General features: G+C 42.4%; 1 protein-coding gene across 2 annotated transcripts in view; it reads left to right on the top strand.

Annotated features, from left to right (window-relative positions):
- Nucleotides 1-17,474, top strand: part of RET (ret proto-oncogene) — a 168,311-nt gene that overhangs the window by 79,063 nt on the left and 71,774 nt on the right. For both annotated transcript variants that reach the window (XM_075349037.1, XM_075349038.1), the window contains exon 2: nt 13,303-13,539. In XM_075349037.1, the coding sequence (XP_075205152.1) occupies nt 13,303-13,539 (237 nt within the window). The remainder of the gene's footprint in view (nt 1-13,302; nt 13,540-17,474) is intronic.

The following is a 17,474-nucleotide window of genomic DNA, read 5'->3' as shown; positions in this document are numbered from 1 at the left end:
ATCAACGAAGAAAGTTCCTGAAAGATCTCGCAAATCAGCTGTGTATGCCTGCAATTGAAGATCGTAGTACAAACCGAATGATGATGAGAAACCATTTTCTTCGAGGTGCAGTAGAAATGGTGCTTGGCTGATGCATTCTGGTAGCATCGCAAGCATCAGCTGGCCCTCAAATACCTCATGGTAGTCGTGGACCCTCCCCTGTTGTTGGTAGTTGTTATGTCTGCTGAGACCTGAGGCGAAAACAATATAAGACTAGAAAGTCTTGTTTGGTTTGTGTGAAACCCGTTTGCGATGAACACTCGGTAGCAAAGACAACATGCATTACTTGCGAAGAAAATCAATAAAAAAAGTTTCTTACATTTTCTTTTATAATGTAAATGAACAGTTGTTTTACTTGTTTATAATAATAAAATGGCATTATCAGTAAAAAAAATATTATTCTTTTTTCCTGGCATTATCTTCATTCAAAATATATGAGAGTACATTTGTACCTATGCAGCTTGTTATGGATGCAAAAATATCTCGACCCCTTTTCTCGGAAGGGGGTGGAGATATTTTATTGAAATTTGGCCAATATATTCTGGACCAAAACTGCAGAGATGTCACGAAATTTCAGCCCTCTATGGCTTTTTGAAAAAAAGTTATTGCAATTTTAAAATGGAATAGTTACAATTGTACCTACTCAGCCAGACGAAGGTTAAAGAGCTGGTGAATCTCTGTGCCATAATACATTTCAGCTGAAAACAAGGCTGGCATCGGTGGACTCCCTGACTCCACGGGACCAATAGCTGTCACACCTACTGCGCCCGCGATCGCTGTATCCCTGCGCCTCCCTTGAGCCACTAAGAAGAGAAAGGAAAATGGAGATATCATAGTTGACAGTGATCTCATTCAGTTCTTAGCTTTTGCAGACTACAATAGACAATTCTGCCTATGCCTACTAGCCAACACTTATCCAAGAGCTGCCATTAGGCACAAAAGGATAGATTTTTGTTTGGCAGAAGGTTGATTATTGTTTAGTAGAACTGATGACTTACTGATCAATAAGTCTCTATGAACAAATCCAAAACCTAAACTACACACATCTAATTCCGTACAATCAAGAGTTTGTCTTCTATTTCTAGTCCCTACATATTGAACCTTTGCAGTCTACCCACAGCACCGAAAGGGGAAATCTGACCCCACTGTGATGGGACAACACCTTTGAGGAAGGTGGTATTGTCTAGAAATATTTTTAAGGAAATTATTATTAATCTGTTCAAAGAAAATTTTCAATATTTTTATACAGAATGTAAGTTTGACTTTGTTTCTGTTAATGAGGACAAGTGAGAGAACGTTATTGTTCTAAGCGCTTTATTGCTCCATTGCCAAAACTGCAAAGCTTGTCCTAAAGTGTGGAATCATTAATCCTATGTCCTCTCATATATCACAGTGTAAGTTTCCATCCCTAGCCAGATAATTCTATTCTCAATCAATCTACTCCCACAGGGGATGTTGCTTATTGATATTATGCCAGATCTCATCCATATATGCTGACGAGATACAATTGCAGAAAAGTCCGAGTCGGCCATGACCCTGTGGCGGTTTTCATCACTTCTCTCTTTTCAAACTAATAGGAGGGGCTGTCATAAATACAAACCTAGCAGCTGACAATTAATAAGTGGAAGTGTATGTATTGATTGATACTTTATCCAAGATGGACAGAGAGAGGTCTTGGGTTTCGCTGTGGTCGGATTTTTTTTCTGCGATACAGTATATATTCTGCATTTACGTAAGAAATACATTAGTATATAGTCCTCAACACTAAAATTTCATCATCAAAAAGGAAAAGTCATAGGATTCTGAAATTCATAGGATGGATAGACATGTTACTCATATGCAAAAGCTGAAAAATGGAAACAACATTTTCAAAATATCTCGATTTATTCAGTATTGAGTATGAGCACCATGTGCACTTAAACGCCTTGGCTGTGTATCAGTGACATTATTAATGGTTGTCTGAGGAATATTCTACCAAACTGAATTCACTTGGGCACCAAATCATCAAGATCTTCTGCTGCCAGCTCTTTTTGTAATTGCTGAACAATGATGTCCCAGATGTACTCGATGAGAGATAAGTCTAGAAACCAGTGGTACTCATCTAACATGATTGTGCGACTGATGATACCAGCCTAAACATGTTACCATGTCCTGCAGCATCTGTGGACTTGACTCCCATCGAGCACATCTGGGATGTCATTGGTCAAAATTACAAAGGGAGCTGCCAGCAGTTGAGCTCGATGATTTGCTTACCTATGTGCAGAATAGAATTTAGACAACTAATATTAGCCTCGTTGATAGCAGTGTAAGTGTAAGAGCCGGGATCTCTACTCTCATACGCAATAGTCAAAAAATTGAGATATTTCAAAAATGTTTCCATTTTCATAATTTGCAGACCAGTAACCTGTCTATCTACATCCTGTGAATTGCATAATTCCACTATTTTTGCTTCTTGGTATTGTCATTTCAATGTTTAGGAGTGTTTTATTGCCATGTAGAGGATCTGAGTTTGGCGTGTTCGTTTATATATAGCTCAGTTTGTAATTTAACACAATTTAGAAAGTGAGAACTTCTCATTGGTCAATTTTTTTTCTTTAATTATTTTTTTTAAATATCGTGAAAACTTTCTTCACTATCCTTTAATTATTCTGTATGATTTCACCTTAACTGATCAAATCTTAAAATTAAATTTACATTTTTTATAAAGTAATAGAACTGAGTTAAAAAAAATTGTTTAAAAGAACTGAGAGTCCTCAGTGGTTGATACCTTTTAATGGCTAACTAAAAAGATGGTAATAATTGCAAGCTTTCGAGACTACTCAGGTCTCTTCATCAGGCATGGTATAACACACAGTACAAAGATATATTTTACTTGTATAGAACTGAGTTACACATTATCAGCAGTATTTCCTTGCCCACTCCTGCTTTTCTGTTCCTCCAGGTTCTCCTCTTCCCTCCTTTCCTTTTTGGATGCAGCAGTTGTTATTTGATCACTTGCTGCAGGTGGATTTGCAGACTGATTTCAGCAGTTTTTGGTAGCGAATAGTGATGAGCGAGTATGCTTGTTACTACTCGGTACTCGCACGAGTATCAATGTACTCGGGCTACTCGGCGGGGACCGAGTAATCTCGCGATACTCGTGCTGTACTCGTGGTCTTCATGTTGGCGCTCTTTTTACAGCCATCCCTTATGCAGGGATTGGCTGGCAGACCACTGCAATGCCACAGCCCTGTTGTGGCATTGCAGTGATTGGCCAGCCCGCACAGCGTGACCGTGCCTTTAGCCCGACACTTCCCCGCTCGGCTACGGCCCCTCCCGCACTCCACTCCGCGTGTATATATATATATGCATGCTTACACACACACGCACGTTTTTTTTTTTAATTTACAGTTTTATGGTTTCTACATGCTGCCGGGGGTCATTTCAGAATAATACTCGGGTCTCCCATAGGATAACATTGGGCTCGGTGCTCGGGCCGAGTACACGAGTATTTTGAGATGCTCGGCCCGAGCCTCGAGCTCCCGAGCATTTTAGTACTCGCTCATCACTAGTAGCGAATGATAAGTGTATGACACAAAAAGTGACTAAGGGGGAAATATTTTTTTTCTTTAAGATATTTTAAAAAGTTTCCTACATTCACTTTTACTGTTGAATTTAAGAAAAAATAAATAAAAGCATAGTTTACGTTCAGCCTGACAATTCCAAATGCTAAGTGTGCACTTTTTATGCTAATCACTCCTTTTCTCTCCGCTATGTCTTGTAGCATCAAGTAGAACTACTCAGCATCTTGCCTTAGATGATGGTCTGAACTGTTAAGATGGATCGCAAAATGCTGCTGCCCCATTTCAGATTGAGACGCTGCACTCGGGGCTGGCAGGCAGTGGCCAATTTTAGTTTCTCAAAGAATGGTGTGACAATGCAGGACCAGGGGCGAGCCTGCCACGGTCAGTGTTATTTTCAGCTTAAAGTGTGCTCTTGAATGCACATCCAACCAACTGACAAGCATTGTGCAGCAGAGAGCCATTAGGTCATTGGCCTTTCAGAGGGTAGCAGCAGGTGATGTTGGTGTATTTATGCTGGTGGTGTAATGATGTCACTGTATTGCGCTGCATGCGCCTCTAGATAAAAGAAAAAAATGGAGTTTCTCGTTGTGGGAGCAGGTACAGGTGAGAAAAATGGTTATTTGCTTATGTTAATTATTTGAAAAGAGCACCACAATGGGAATATTACACTGTGAGGGCCACAGAGGGGACCCTTATACTGTATTGGGGTCACTATGAGGACATTATAGTCTATGGGGACATTTCTATTGTGAGGGGGGACATCACTTTCGCAATGTATTTAATTTTTGGTAATATTGTAAGGCTATGCTTGAAAAAATGCTTGAATCCCGCAGCAATGGATAGCTGCGGATTCCAGGGAGCAGCTGCGGACAAACCTGCGGCAAAGTCTGCGGGTACATTGTCCTCATTGTCCACATAGCCTTAGTGTGGGGAGAACAAAGGCTGTTCCGAGTGAGCAGAACAGTAATTTCCTGTGACTGGAGGTGCGATATGTGCAGGTGCGTACTAGGAGGTTCAGCATGTTTAACCAACCAGGATGAGGCTGCTGGGCCTTGGCGAGCGCACCTCGATTAGTTATGTTTGTGCCATAGACTACGCTCAGAGACGCCCCATTTAAGTATCTTTTTGTGCCACCAAATGTCACCATCGCCCACCAGAGAGGAACACCTTGATTGCTGCCCCTTTTCTTGCCTGCTAGCTGTTTTGGTATGCATCTCTGAATGTCATATTACTTAATTCTGCTGGCTGTTAGCCCTGCCAATTAGCATGCTAAGCCCCCCTGCCAGCCCTTCACCCAGACACTCAATATGGCATGAGCTGCATTGCATTTAATAATTTCCCAATAGTAAGCCACATATTTTTATGAGATTATCAAATGCAGCTCATTCCATGTTTACTGTCCGGGGGGCAGTCTAAGAGTATTTGATAACGGATGATCATTTACTATATATCATGGTTACTGTTTTATATGGTCCCCCCTCCCCAGATGGGGACCATGATGTGCAGTAAAGTAGCTTTGCTCAGCTAGGAGCAGGACAATATGGCCCGCCTGCGGCGTTAAACGGAAATCAGCTCCTTATTTGCTGATCGGCATGACAGCCTAAAAATAAGTTTGCCTGATGAACGAGCATTTTAGTAACTCATCAAGCGATTGGCTACTTGTTTACATTACATAATTATCGTTTCCTGATAATCATGCTGTGTAAAGCAATATGGGAGAATGTGATGGATGATATCTGCATATCATCATGGTTACTGTTTGTGACAATATACAGTGGCAGGTAGTGAGGATGGTGATTGGCATATGATGATGATCCCTACGAATTATTGCTACTACTGTATGTAAATAAACTGACATGAGGGCGTAAAGATTATTACTGCAATAATTATAGTGGTTATAATCTGGGGAGAAGATGATGCCTGATTACTGCAATATTTACTATGAACACCTGTGTCGTAATGAAAGTCCAGTGGGCCATGGTGCAAAATTTGGACCTGGTTCCTCATATGCATGGTCAGATGCATGGACCCATGTAGCATACAATAAAGACATACGTGTTCACTCACCCATGTACTAATGCCCCGCATCCTGGGCCCCTTCCTGTAATAATGCCCCATATCCTGGTCCCCTTCCCGTAATAATGAGCCATATACTGGGCCCCTTTCGACAATAATGAGCCTCCTTTTTGGTAGAATTGTCCCTGTCCTAGACTTCTTCTTGATATAATATAATTTCTCCTGGCACCTTCCTCTAATAATGTGCCCCATCCTGGGTCCCTTCGTGTAATGTGCCCCATCCTAGGCCCCTTCCTGCAATAATGGGCTTTTTTTCAGTATAATTGTCCCTGTCCTAGGCCCTTTCCTTAAATGTTTTGCTGGAAAAGACAAAGGCACAAGTGGTGTCTTATCCTGGTGGTACCATAATTAATAACAGGGAAACACTCACCTGGGGTAGTTGTGAGGGTCGCAACTATCATATCATCAGAAGGGATTACCACGATGGCAGCTGCAGACCCTGAGGATGAATCGGTATACATGGAGTAGAACGAAAGGGTTAACCCACGCTCAATTCAAGTCAATATAACTCCTTCAGGAATCAGAATCACTGATGTATCAACCATTAGTTTTAATTGTTTTTAATCTGGATTTGAAATAAAGGTCATATTGTATCATTTATCCAAGGTTGTGCTGGCTGTATAGTGTGCAGTGTCTTTTCCTCCTCCTTTGTCACTTACCATTACACTGCGCTAGCCAGAACCCTATGTATTTATTTCTACATGAAATTATCATAGCAGTGCACTCCTTCATTTATCTGTTCATTTTAGGATTATGAATGATTTAATTTTTCATGTTTTTCTGTTGATTGCCATTGCCCATCTATGCTAATACAGAAAACATTTCCAATTATTTTTATTTTTTTTTGTATTGTGTTCTTTTTTATTATATTTTTTTGTACCCCTAGTGTCTGCCTAGTATAATCAGTCTGAGATCTAAGTGCAGGGGAAATTATTTTTTTTTACTATATGTTACCAATGGTTGAGGTATTGCTTGGATACTAAATCAGATTGCAACTGAGTAGCTCTTTGTATCACACTATAATGAGGACATATACTCTGAGTCGTTGCTGTGAATATTTTAACTTATCTAATTAAAAGTTACATTTTAGTCACTTTGTTTCTAAGACTCATCTGGCAGCAGCATGATGTAGGCAAAGAGACTCTGAATCCATCAGTGTATCTCTTAGATTACTGGCTGCAGCCGTTCTGACATGATCATACTTTTTAGATTTAGCATGTAGCAGAGCTGTAGTAGGAGAGAAAAGGCGCAATAGGGTCTTACCCGATTTACAGGGCAGAGGGAAAAAGGGTTAAAACACACTCACCTGGCTGGGTTGTGCCAGTCACAACCCCTTAGAGAACGTGGATGAGTGCTTTAGTGGTTCAGCAGCAGCCCCGTGTCTGAGGAAAGGATATCAAAGTGTAGACTGGAGGAAAAACGGGTTTAAAAACCGCGCTAGGAAACCACGAGCAAGGATGTAAATGAATATTTTTCTTTTATTTAGATAATTCCAACGCGTTTCGGAGACCCATCTGTCTCCTTCCTCAGGGAAAAAGAGATTCTTTTTCCCTGAGGAAGGAGACAGATGGGTCTCCGAAACGCGTTGGAATTATCTAAATAAAAGAAAAATATTCATTTACATCCTTGCTCGTGGTTTCCTAGCACGGTTTTTAAACTCGTTTTTCCTCCAGGCTACACTTTGATATCCATGTAGCAGAGCTGAGAGAGCTGCCCCCACCCACACCAGGCTCTCAGTAGAGATTGTACATTGACAGTGAGGTGTCAATCACTGGAGAGGGCGTGCTGGACTGCCCTGTGTGTAACATTGTAGTCCCAGCAATCAGAAGTTTGTGTCCTGCTGCTTAAACAAAGAGTAAATAAACATATCGGACATTGATAAGACAGGCGTCCCTGAATTCTGTGTGTTAACCCTTGCAGCATGCTGTCTTCATCTTACATAGCAAAAACCTGTTGACAGATTCCCTTTTAGCTTTGATATCCTCTTGAGTAACTTGAGTTGCCTTAGCCATCATCTTACAACGTTACACTATGCCATTAGAAGAGTTGCAAATATACAGAATTTCCTTTTACTTCTATGAAGAAAAATAGAAAGCCGCAGAACAGAACTGTAAAGAACAACTAAAGTGGGGAACAGGTAGCCCAAATGTTTAGTCTTCATAGCACATAACAGGGTTTGAGCAAACTGTTGAATATATGTTGTCCTTGGCTTCGAGGGTACATGTACCATAACGGAAGATTATGTGATTGCCATATACAGTAGACCCCGCCAGAGGTTTAATGGCCAGTGAGAATAAGCATGGTCCTCCTCTCCAAAGACCATATACTGTGTGGTATAATCTGTCTTCATATGCAACATATTCTTAGAGGTTTTGGTGCTGCCATTATTGTGACTTATGCTGTATATAACACATTCTGGTAAAGTATAGACATGAATACAGACTTTTAGTTGAATTATCCACTGTGCGTTTCATGACGCTAAGTTACTGATTCATAGCAGCTGCTTTCTCTATTGAATTCAATTAATTTGTATGGGTCCATGTGCGACTCCCGATCCCTACCTTGGATTATTGGTCACCTCCAGCATATAGTTTATCTCTACTAGGTTCCGTACTGCCCCCCCCCCCACCCCCAGTGTACGTCTGTTGGTGAAGTTGTTATACGGGGACCTTGCTGGGGGCCTGCGTAACACATGGGATGTCAGGGGGCACAATGTCTCATTAAGTGAAAATTCTGTATGTTACAATCTGGTCAGTGACAATGGATGAAAAGCCTATAGTAAAATCAGACCAACAAACAGGCCCTGGTGAAGTGATACAATAAATTTACACCCCTTACATTTTTGTCTAAATATCAGAAAGCATTATATATATAGCAGAAACTCCAAAAGACATACTGATCGGGAATATAGATTGTGAGCCCCAGTGGGGACAGACGGTATGGCTGAAGTCTGTAAAGCGCTGAGGAATTAATGGCGCTATATAAGTGAATAAAATAAATGTGTTCAAGAACATAACCCTGCAGCAGATTGCCTGCCGTGGCCTGTCAGTCTACATCCGTAAGCTGGCTGTGATAAGTGCAATTTAAATGTAAATAGTGACCTCTTGTGGTCATTTGTAATAAGTGCATGTAGTAATTTATACAACCAAGTGCAAATAATTATGAAGGACCATAAGGTCATGGTTACACATCATGTATATATATATATATATATATATATATATATATATATATATACAAAGGAGCAATCTACTCTTGGATTTTTTACTGCAGTTTTTGTATCCGTTTTCACTTTTTATACATATTGGTGTGGATTGGACATTTTTTTAATGGGGTTTTTTAGTGCCCAAATATTGGGATACTGCATCTAAAAATGTCTTTGTGCTTTTTACATTAAGTGTTAAATGCTCAGTGGGTAAGAGTTCTCATTAAATCACAATTTTAAACACATAATTTCTGCAGAAAAAGCAGCAGAAAAAGTACAGTGTAAGGCCGGGGTCACATTAGTGTATAGCATCAGATGCCATATGCTAATGACTCTGGGCTCATCTCTACTGCGTCCGTGAGCCGAGGGACATTCACTCTGCTGCGATTCTCTCACATGTGACAATCGATCACAGGTGGAAATAAAAGGAGATCTTAGTCTCGCCACTGTCGCCACTGCTGTCTCTGCGTATATCGGACTGATGACATCTCAGTACAGTCCGATCTTTCACACGCACCTGTAGACTTGTATGGGTGCGCGTGATCTGAGATACGATGCCAATCACAGTACTGACATTTCTTTGCTCATATGGAATCGGCCTGAGAAAAGGATCGCAGATCTGAGCTGCATCATGGAATAACATTGGTCCGAGTGCTTTTCAGATTGTATCGCATTGCACTTGTCCGATTTATACACTAATGTGAGCGAGCCCTTAACATTACACAGGGACATGGCCTTAAACTAATAAAAAAAAGCAAGTTGTATTAGAGAACAGTGCTGCAATAACTGCTGATTAAACGACAAAACCATCTTCATGGATTCCCGGCAGCAGTCCTTGTAGTATCAGTGTCGTGTATAAGAAAGTAATTGTTAAGATTTGTGACATAAGTAAACCTTAGACCCAGTGGCGTAACTAGAGTTTGATGGGCCCCGGTGCAAAGTTCAGACCTGGGCCCCCCTCCACATACACCGACACTTAGGGTACGGGATAATGACACTGACACTCTGGGTACAGGATAATGATGCTGACACTTGGCTCTTACCCAAAGCACCCGCCTTTCCCATGATCTGAAATCCCTCTATCAGCACCCAGCTTTCCTATGTTCTGATATCCATCTTGTCCTCGGCACACTGCTTCCCCATGCTCTGCTATACATCTTTCCCTCAGCACCCAGCTTTCCCATATCAGAGCATGGGAAAGCTGGGTGCTGAGAAATGATGTATAGCAGAGCATGGGAAAGCTGGGTGCTGAGAGAAGATGTATAGCAGAGCATGGGAAAGCTGGGTGCTGAGGGAAAGAGCCTTTTTCCCTCAGCATAAAACGTTCCCATCCCATGCTTGTATCTTTGTCCCCCCTTGTATATAGTTCTCCAAATACAATAATGGCACCCACATAGCCTTCCAAATAGTATAAAGGGTCCCACATAACCCTTCATATATTAGAATACACTTCCATAGTTCTCCATGCATTATAATTCACCCCATAGTACTCAATATATAATACTGCACCACATAGTCCTCCATATATTATAATGCACCCCCATAATCCTCCATGTATAAAGTAGCCCTTCAATTATTAATAGTTCTCTATGTATTATAATTCACCCCATAGTTCTCCATGTATTATACTGCACCACATAATCCTTCATGTATAAAGTACCCCTCCAATTATTATAATGAATTTCTCATAGTTCTCCATATATTCACCCCATAGTTCTCCATATATTATACTGCACCACATAGTCCCCAATGTTTTATAATGCACCCCCATAGTCTATATTTAAGGTAGCCTCCATAGTCCTCCATATATTATAATGTAGCCCCCATAGTCCTATATGTATTATAACGCAACCCCATGAAACTTCATATTGCATTATGCAGCCCCATATTCCATGTATAACGTGTCCTTCATTTTGTATTATGCAGCCCCCCAGACCTCCATATATAATAATGCAGCCAGCCTCTCCAGGCCTCCATGTATAATAATGCAGCCAGCCTCCTCAGGCCTCCATGTATAATGTAGCAGCCAGCCTCTCCAGGCCTCTATGTATAACAATGCACCCAGCCTCCTCAGGCCTCCATGTATAATGCAGTATCTCCAGGCCTCCATGTATAATGCAGTATCTCCAGGCCTCCATATATAATGCAGCCTCTCCAGGCCTCCATGTATAATAATGCAGCCTCTCCAGGCCTCCATGTATAATAATGCAGCCTCCCCAGACCTCCATGTATAATAATGCAGCCTCCCCAGACCTCCATGTATAATGCAGCCTCTCTGGGCCTCCATGTATAATAATGCAGCTTCCCCAGACCTCCATGTATAAAGCAGCCTCTCAAAGCCTCCATGTACAATAATGCAGCCTCCCCAGACCTCCATATATAATGCAGCCTCCCCAGACCTTTATGTATAAAGCAGCCTCTCCAGGCCTCCATGTATAAAGCAGCCTCTCCAGGCCTCCATGTATAATAATGCAGCCTCTCCAGACCTCCATGTATAAAGCAACCTTCTCAGACCTCCATGTATAAAGCAGCCTCTCCAGACCTCCATATATAATGCAGCCTCCTCAGACCTCCATGTATAAAGCAGCCTCTCCAGGCCTCCATGTATAATAATGCAGCATCCCCAGACCTCCATATATAATGCAGCCTCCTCAGACCTCCATATATAAAGCAGCCTCTCCAGGCTTCCATGTATAATAATTCAGATTCCCCAGAACTGCCTTCCCAAGCCTCTGGCCACCGTTTACTCACTTATATTAGAAAAAAAAAACAACAAGTACTCACCTTCTCTCTTCCTTCCACCGCTGCTGTCCTCCCCGCTGCTCGTTCTCCCGGTGCTGCAGTCGGCGTCCTCCCGTCCTGCACTCTGTGCACTCAGCACAGCAGTTGCTTGGGAGTGATGTCACTGCACAGGGGGAGAATGGTGATGCATAGCGCGGCACTGGCCGCGCTATGCTTCATCATTACTGTGCGCAGTGACGGGGGAGACGCCGCAGCCGCTTACACCAGGAAGGGGGCCCCGGTGCCGCCGCAGATACCAGGCAGGGGGGCCTGGTGTCGGCGGCGGCAGCGGGTGAAATAGCGGCCGCGTGGTCTGTGACAGATCAGCGCGGCTCCTCTCACACTGACAGAAGCTGGCTGCTGATCTGCCTGGCGGCCGCCGGGCCCCTAACCTCCCGGGCCCGGTCGGGATCGCGACCGCTGCGACCGCGGTAGTTACGCCACTGCTTAGACCCGCATTACACATCCATTTAATTTGTATGTGTGCGGTACGTATTTGCACGTACCGGAGACACGTACACACGGATACCCATGTTAATCAATGGTAGATGGCACACACACGTAAAATCGCACGGAACGTGTGTCCGTGAGGTAAGTACGTTTGTGCGCTTTTCTACACGGACAACATGTCCGTTTTTGGCCGGCAGCACGCAGGCACGGACCCGCTTTAGTCTATGGGTCCGTGCCTGCACGTACCGCACACGGAGTATGTCTGTGTTCAGCACGTTTCGTGCATGTGCGTTTTTACACTAGCGATCTCTTTTTTTTTTTTTTTTTTTTTTAATTAAATTCAGTATACTTACCTTTTTTTTCTGCTGTTCTCAGTCATACTTACATTGGCGCTCGGTTTTTTTCTTACCCCGGCTCATACCGCTCCCCGATCACCAGCGCGGCGAGGAACAGCTGTGCAGAGAATACGCACACCCACCGGCTGCTGTGATTGGGTGTAGTGAGACAGCTGTCACCCAGTGTGGGGGGCGTGTCTGACTGCAATCAATCATAGGCGCCGGTGGGCGGGGAAAGCAGGGAATACGAGATTGATTAATGAGAGGCCGGCATATTCAAAGTAATTGTTGCCGCGTATTCTCTGCACAGCTGTTCCTCGCCGCGCTGGTGATCGGGGAGCGGTAAGTATGAGAGAGGGCTACTAACTTCAGTCACTCGGGGGATTAGCGGTCACTGGTGAATCCTGCACAGGTGACCGCTAATCAGTACGCGGCACACAGACAGAGCCGCGGCATGACAATGAAGTCGGGTGAAGTTCACCCGAGTTCATTCTCATCGCGCGACTCTGTCTGCTGTCAGCCGACATGTATCAACGACATTGTGCAATACACAAACGGACATTCCACACGGACATTCCACGTAGACATACACGGGCATTTTACACACAAACATGGACATTTTACACGTACACACGGCTCGCATACGCCATCACACGGATGCCATACGTACCGGAGAAACGCCCCAAAAAAACGGACCGTGTCATACGGACTTTTTTTTGCGGAACTGTGTTTAGGCCTTAGACAAGATTTAGTCCTAATATCACACAGCATTTTACAATAATACTTGAGCAGTGATGTTATTCATGCACTTAGTAGTAGAATGAACAATAATATATAGACCTTGTCTTCACAGCAACTTCTGGATTGTACTTTCCAAAAAAAGATTTTACTGAGAATTTACACCCAGATCAGCCGGCTGGTGCAATGCTACAAGTCCATGCCCTGAGCGACCGCCCGGGAGAGGTCCCACACTTCAGCCTGTGCAGGACCATTCCCAAACAGAAGTACATTCACTTTTTCCACGTGGATGGACGGACAGGAATCCTCTATCTCAATGAGACCTTCACCAGGGAAATCTTCAATGAGCTAAGTAAGTGTTTATTGTAGCAAGCCTTGACTGATCTTTTTTTAATAAATCTTTATGGTTATTCCCAAAATAGTAAGTTATAGTACGAGTTCAGCATTCTTTGCAGTCCTATAGACAATTGAGAACGAATGGAGCATAGGTGCGGAATCTAGAAAACCCGTCTCCTCTGCTACAGAGCCCTGTGATCCAAAGCAGTCGGACCCCCAGTGATAGGCCATCCCCTGTCCTATGCATAGTGAATAACCTACTATTTCAGGAATAACCCTCTAATGTAACTTATATACTAGAAGTATTTCCCAATATCTATATATTATACTGTGTGCCACGTGCTGTTGTGTTAGGTGGTCTAACCTCCTAAAGGACCACACATGGCCGTATGTTTCATATAATGTATTTAAAGAACACATTCTGGAGTTGGACTGGGAGAAAAAAAATATTCCTAATTTATTTATTTATTTTCTAAAGTAGGTCAGTAAGTTTACAGTGATTACCTTATATTAGAATGGTGGGTTTTTAATGTTTTACTACTTGAATAAATTAAAGATTTTTTGTCACCATAACTTTTATTTTTCCATCTATGGTGTTAAGGGCTTGTTTTTTTGCTGGACAAGCTACAGTTTTTGGGCGTTAGTAAATGTATTGATTTCTATTTTTGGGATGAAGGAGGAGGCAAAGTGATTGAAAAAAATTGCAGAATTGCTGTTTTTTTTTCGATTTATGGAAAGCAGGATAAATATTGTTCCTATTGTAGCATCCAGGAGGCTAAATCCTCACAAATGGAGCCCGGACAGATGGCTGCAGTTATAGGGACGTGTCAGCTCTACACTTCAGGTCCTAAACCCTCACCATACTACATTAATCACTATATGATATACATGTACATCCTTGGTCGGGAAGGGTTTGATAGACATCTAATAAAGAATATTTTTTTTTTAGCAAAAAGATAAAGGTAAGATCATCACGATTGTTGGAGAATGTGAAAGAAAACCAAATCTGTGTGTGCAGAATCCGCCTGGTGCCGCACAGCAAAACCATATAGAAGAGGATGAGGTGCGGCCGACCACCCCATAACATGAAGAATCCTTTATTGAAAAATCCTTAAAACAAGTAAATCTATCCAGAAAAAAGTTTAAAATGTGAACGTTTCTGGCAAAACATGCGCGATTGATCATAGTATCTCAGAGAATCATGGGAAACATGTTTTAAGTATGCAAGAACCAATTACATGATCAAATAATTATTCATAAAGAAAACCACTGCTCAGATAATATCCAAACATGAGTGGAGCAAAAAACCGACAATGTACAGTACAGACTAAAAGTTTGGACACACCTTCTCATTCAAAGAGTTTTCTTTATTTTCATGACTCTGAAAAATTGTAGATTCACATTGAAGACATCAAAACTATGAATTAACACATGTGGAATGAAATACTTAACAAAAACGTGTGAAGCAACTGAAAATATGTCTTATATTCTAGGTTCGTCAAAGTAGCCACCTTTTGCATTGATTACTGCTTTGCACACTCTTGGCATTCTCTTGATAAGCTTCAAGAGGTAGTCACCGGAAATGGTTTTCCAACAGTCTTGAAGGAGTTTCCAGAGATGCTTAGCACTTGTTGGCCCTTTTGCCTTCACTCTGCAGTCTAGCTCACCCCAAACCATCTCGATTGGGTTCAGGTCTGGTGACTGTGGAGGCCAGGTCATCTGGCGTAGCACCCCATCACTCTCCTTCTTAGTCAAATAGCCATTACACAGTCTGGAGGTGTGTTTGGGGTCATTGTCCTGCTGAAAAATAAATGATGGTCCAACTAAACGCAAACCACATGGAATAGCACGCCACTACAAGATGCTGTGGTAGCCATGCTGGTTCAGTATGCCTTCAATTTTGAATAAATCCCCAACAGTGTCACCAGCAAAGCTGCCACACACCATCACACCTCCTCCTCCATGCTTCACGGTGGGAACCAAGCATGTAGAGTCCATCCGTTCACCTTTTCTGTGTCGCACAAAGACACGGTGGTTGGATCCAAAGATCTCAAATTTGGACTCATCAGACCAAAGCACAGATTTCCACTGGTCAAATGTCTATTCCTTCTGTTTTTTAGCACAAACAAGTCTCTTCTGCTTGTTGCCTGTCCTTAGCAGTGGTTTCCTAGCAGCTATTTTACCATGAAGGCCTGCTGCACAAAGTCTCCTCTTAACAATTGTTCTAGAGATGTCTCTGCTGCTAGAACTCTGTGTGGCATTCACCTGGTCTCTAATCTGAGCTGCCAACCTGCGATTTCTGAGGCTGGTGACTCAGATAAACTTATCCTGCACAGCAGAAGTGACTCTTGGTCTTCCAAGAGGTGGTAGAAGGAGGTTGTGGGAATGTTTCTAGAAGAGGCCACTCATTAGGCAATATTTTCTAACCAAGTCTTTTCTAATTCTGAATTGGCTTTCATCCAGTGGCTTTCTCAGATGTTCCGGTAGTCGTTGTAATGTATGCATTTTTGCTGCCAATAAAAAACATCCATTTTCTCCGCCGCATGATGCAAGCCACATAATTGATTTTGTTCATCAACTGCGACTCCACATTGTATATGACGTAGACTGCAGCGCTTTCAATATGCGATACATAGGATGCATAACCTGTAAATGATAACAAAACAAAATGCAGAACATCTGATAAATATTACCAATAAAAATAGAGACATCTGGAGCTGTCAAACATTTTGTCAAAGTACACAACAGGCAAATCTCCTTTTAGGTTTTTGGCATTGAAAGCCCTAAAAGGTGAGAAAATTGGCAGAAAAAAATGTACCCTATGTGAAGGCTTTCAGATATTAACTCTTGACACAAAATATCTGAATGCATGAAATGTAAAAATGATTTACATTTATTGGAAGGTTGTCTGTTTCATACATTGTCAGACTGTCACGCTGGCGAGTGTTGACCCACTGTGCCACAAGACTGGGCTTACTCTGGAAATGCGTGACCAAGAGACTACCTGGTTCTTCATTAGAGCCTCTGATGGTAAGGTTAGGCTTGTGTTGTAGGTAGCCACCAGGTACCACTCCAGGGCAGTTACCGGTTCTGCAATAGCTGAGCCCAGGGTTCGACTCGGGTTAACAGACATAACGGTTGAAGCACACTGGACAGCCAGAACATGGGAACAGTTTCACTAGACAGGATCTGATACTGAGGCACGGGCTCGGGTTCACAGGCCAGGTTCTGATTCAGCATCACAGGCTCTGGTTCAAAAGGACAGGTTTAGGATCACAAGTTCAGGTTTAAAGGATAGGTTCAAGTCTAGGTTCATGGGTTCGGGTTCACAGGATTGATACAGTATAATGGCGACCTGACATCTAGCAATATGCATAGGTAAGCTGATCATACACGTTCCAAATGAAGCGCACCCTTTTAAGAGGCGAGGAGCATGTGCCCAAAGCTCGCTCCCAGGAGACCAGCACGGCATGCATAGGCTCTGGACATGGAAGCTACAGCAGAGGACATAATAGAGAACTGCGAAACGGAGGTGATGATGTCAGTGTTACACAGTCCTTTGCTCATAGGATAATATCCAAATATGAGTGCACCATTGTGTTCCTTTTTGAATACAGTATATCACAAAAGTGAATACCCCCTTCAAATTTTTGTAAATATTTTATTGTACCTTTTCATGAGACAACAGTGAAGATAAGACACTCTTTACTTTACAGTATAAAGTGTACAGCTTGTATAACAGTATAATTTGGGTGTGCTTTCTAAATAACTCAACATACAGCCATTAAACTGCTAACAACAACAGTGAGTACACCGCTATTTGAAAATCACCAAATTATGCCCAAAGTGTCATTATTTTTTTTGGCCACCGTTATTTTCAAGCACTGCCTTTAACACTCTTGAGCATGCAGTTCACTAGAGCTTCATAGGAGCCACTGAAATCCTCTTCCA

The sequence above is a fragment of the Anomaloglossus baeobatrachus genome, chromosome 5 (assembly GCF_048569485.1).
Source record: "Anomaloglossus baeobatrachus isolate aAnoBae1 chromosome 5, aAnoBae1.hap1, whole genome shotgun sequence".
Classification (NCBI taxonomy): Eukaryota; Metazoa; Chordata; class Amphibia; order Anura; family Aromobatidae; genus Anomaloglossus; species Anomaloglossus baeobatrachus.
The sequence above is the reverse complement of the archived record's forward strand: the minus strand, read 5'-3'. Positions and strand labels throughout refer to the sequence as shown.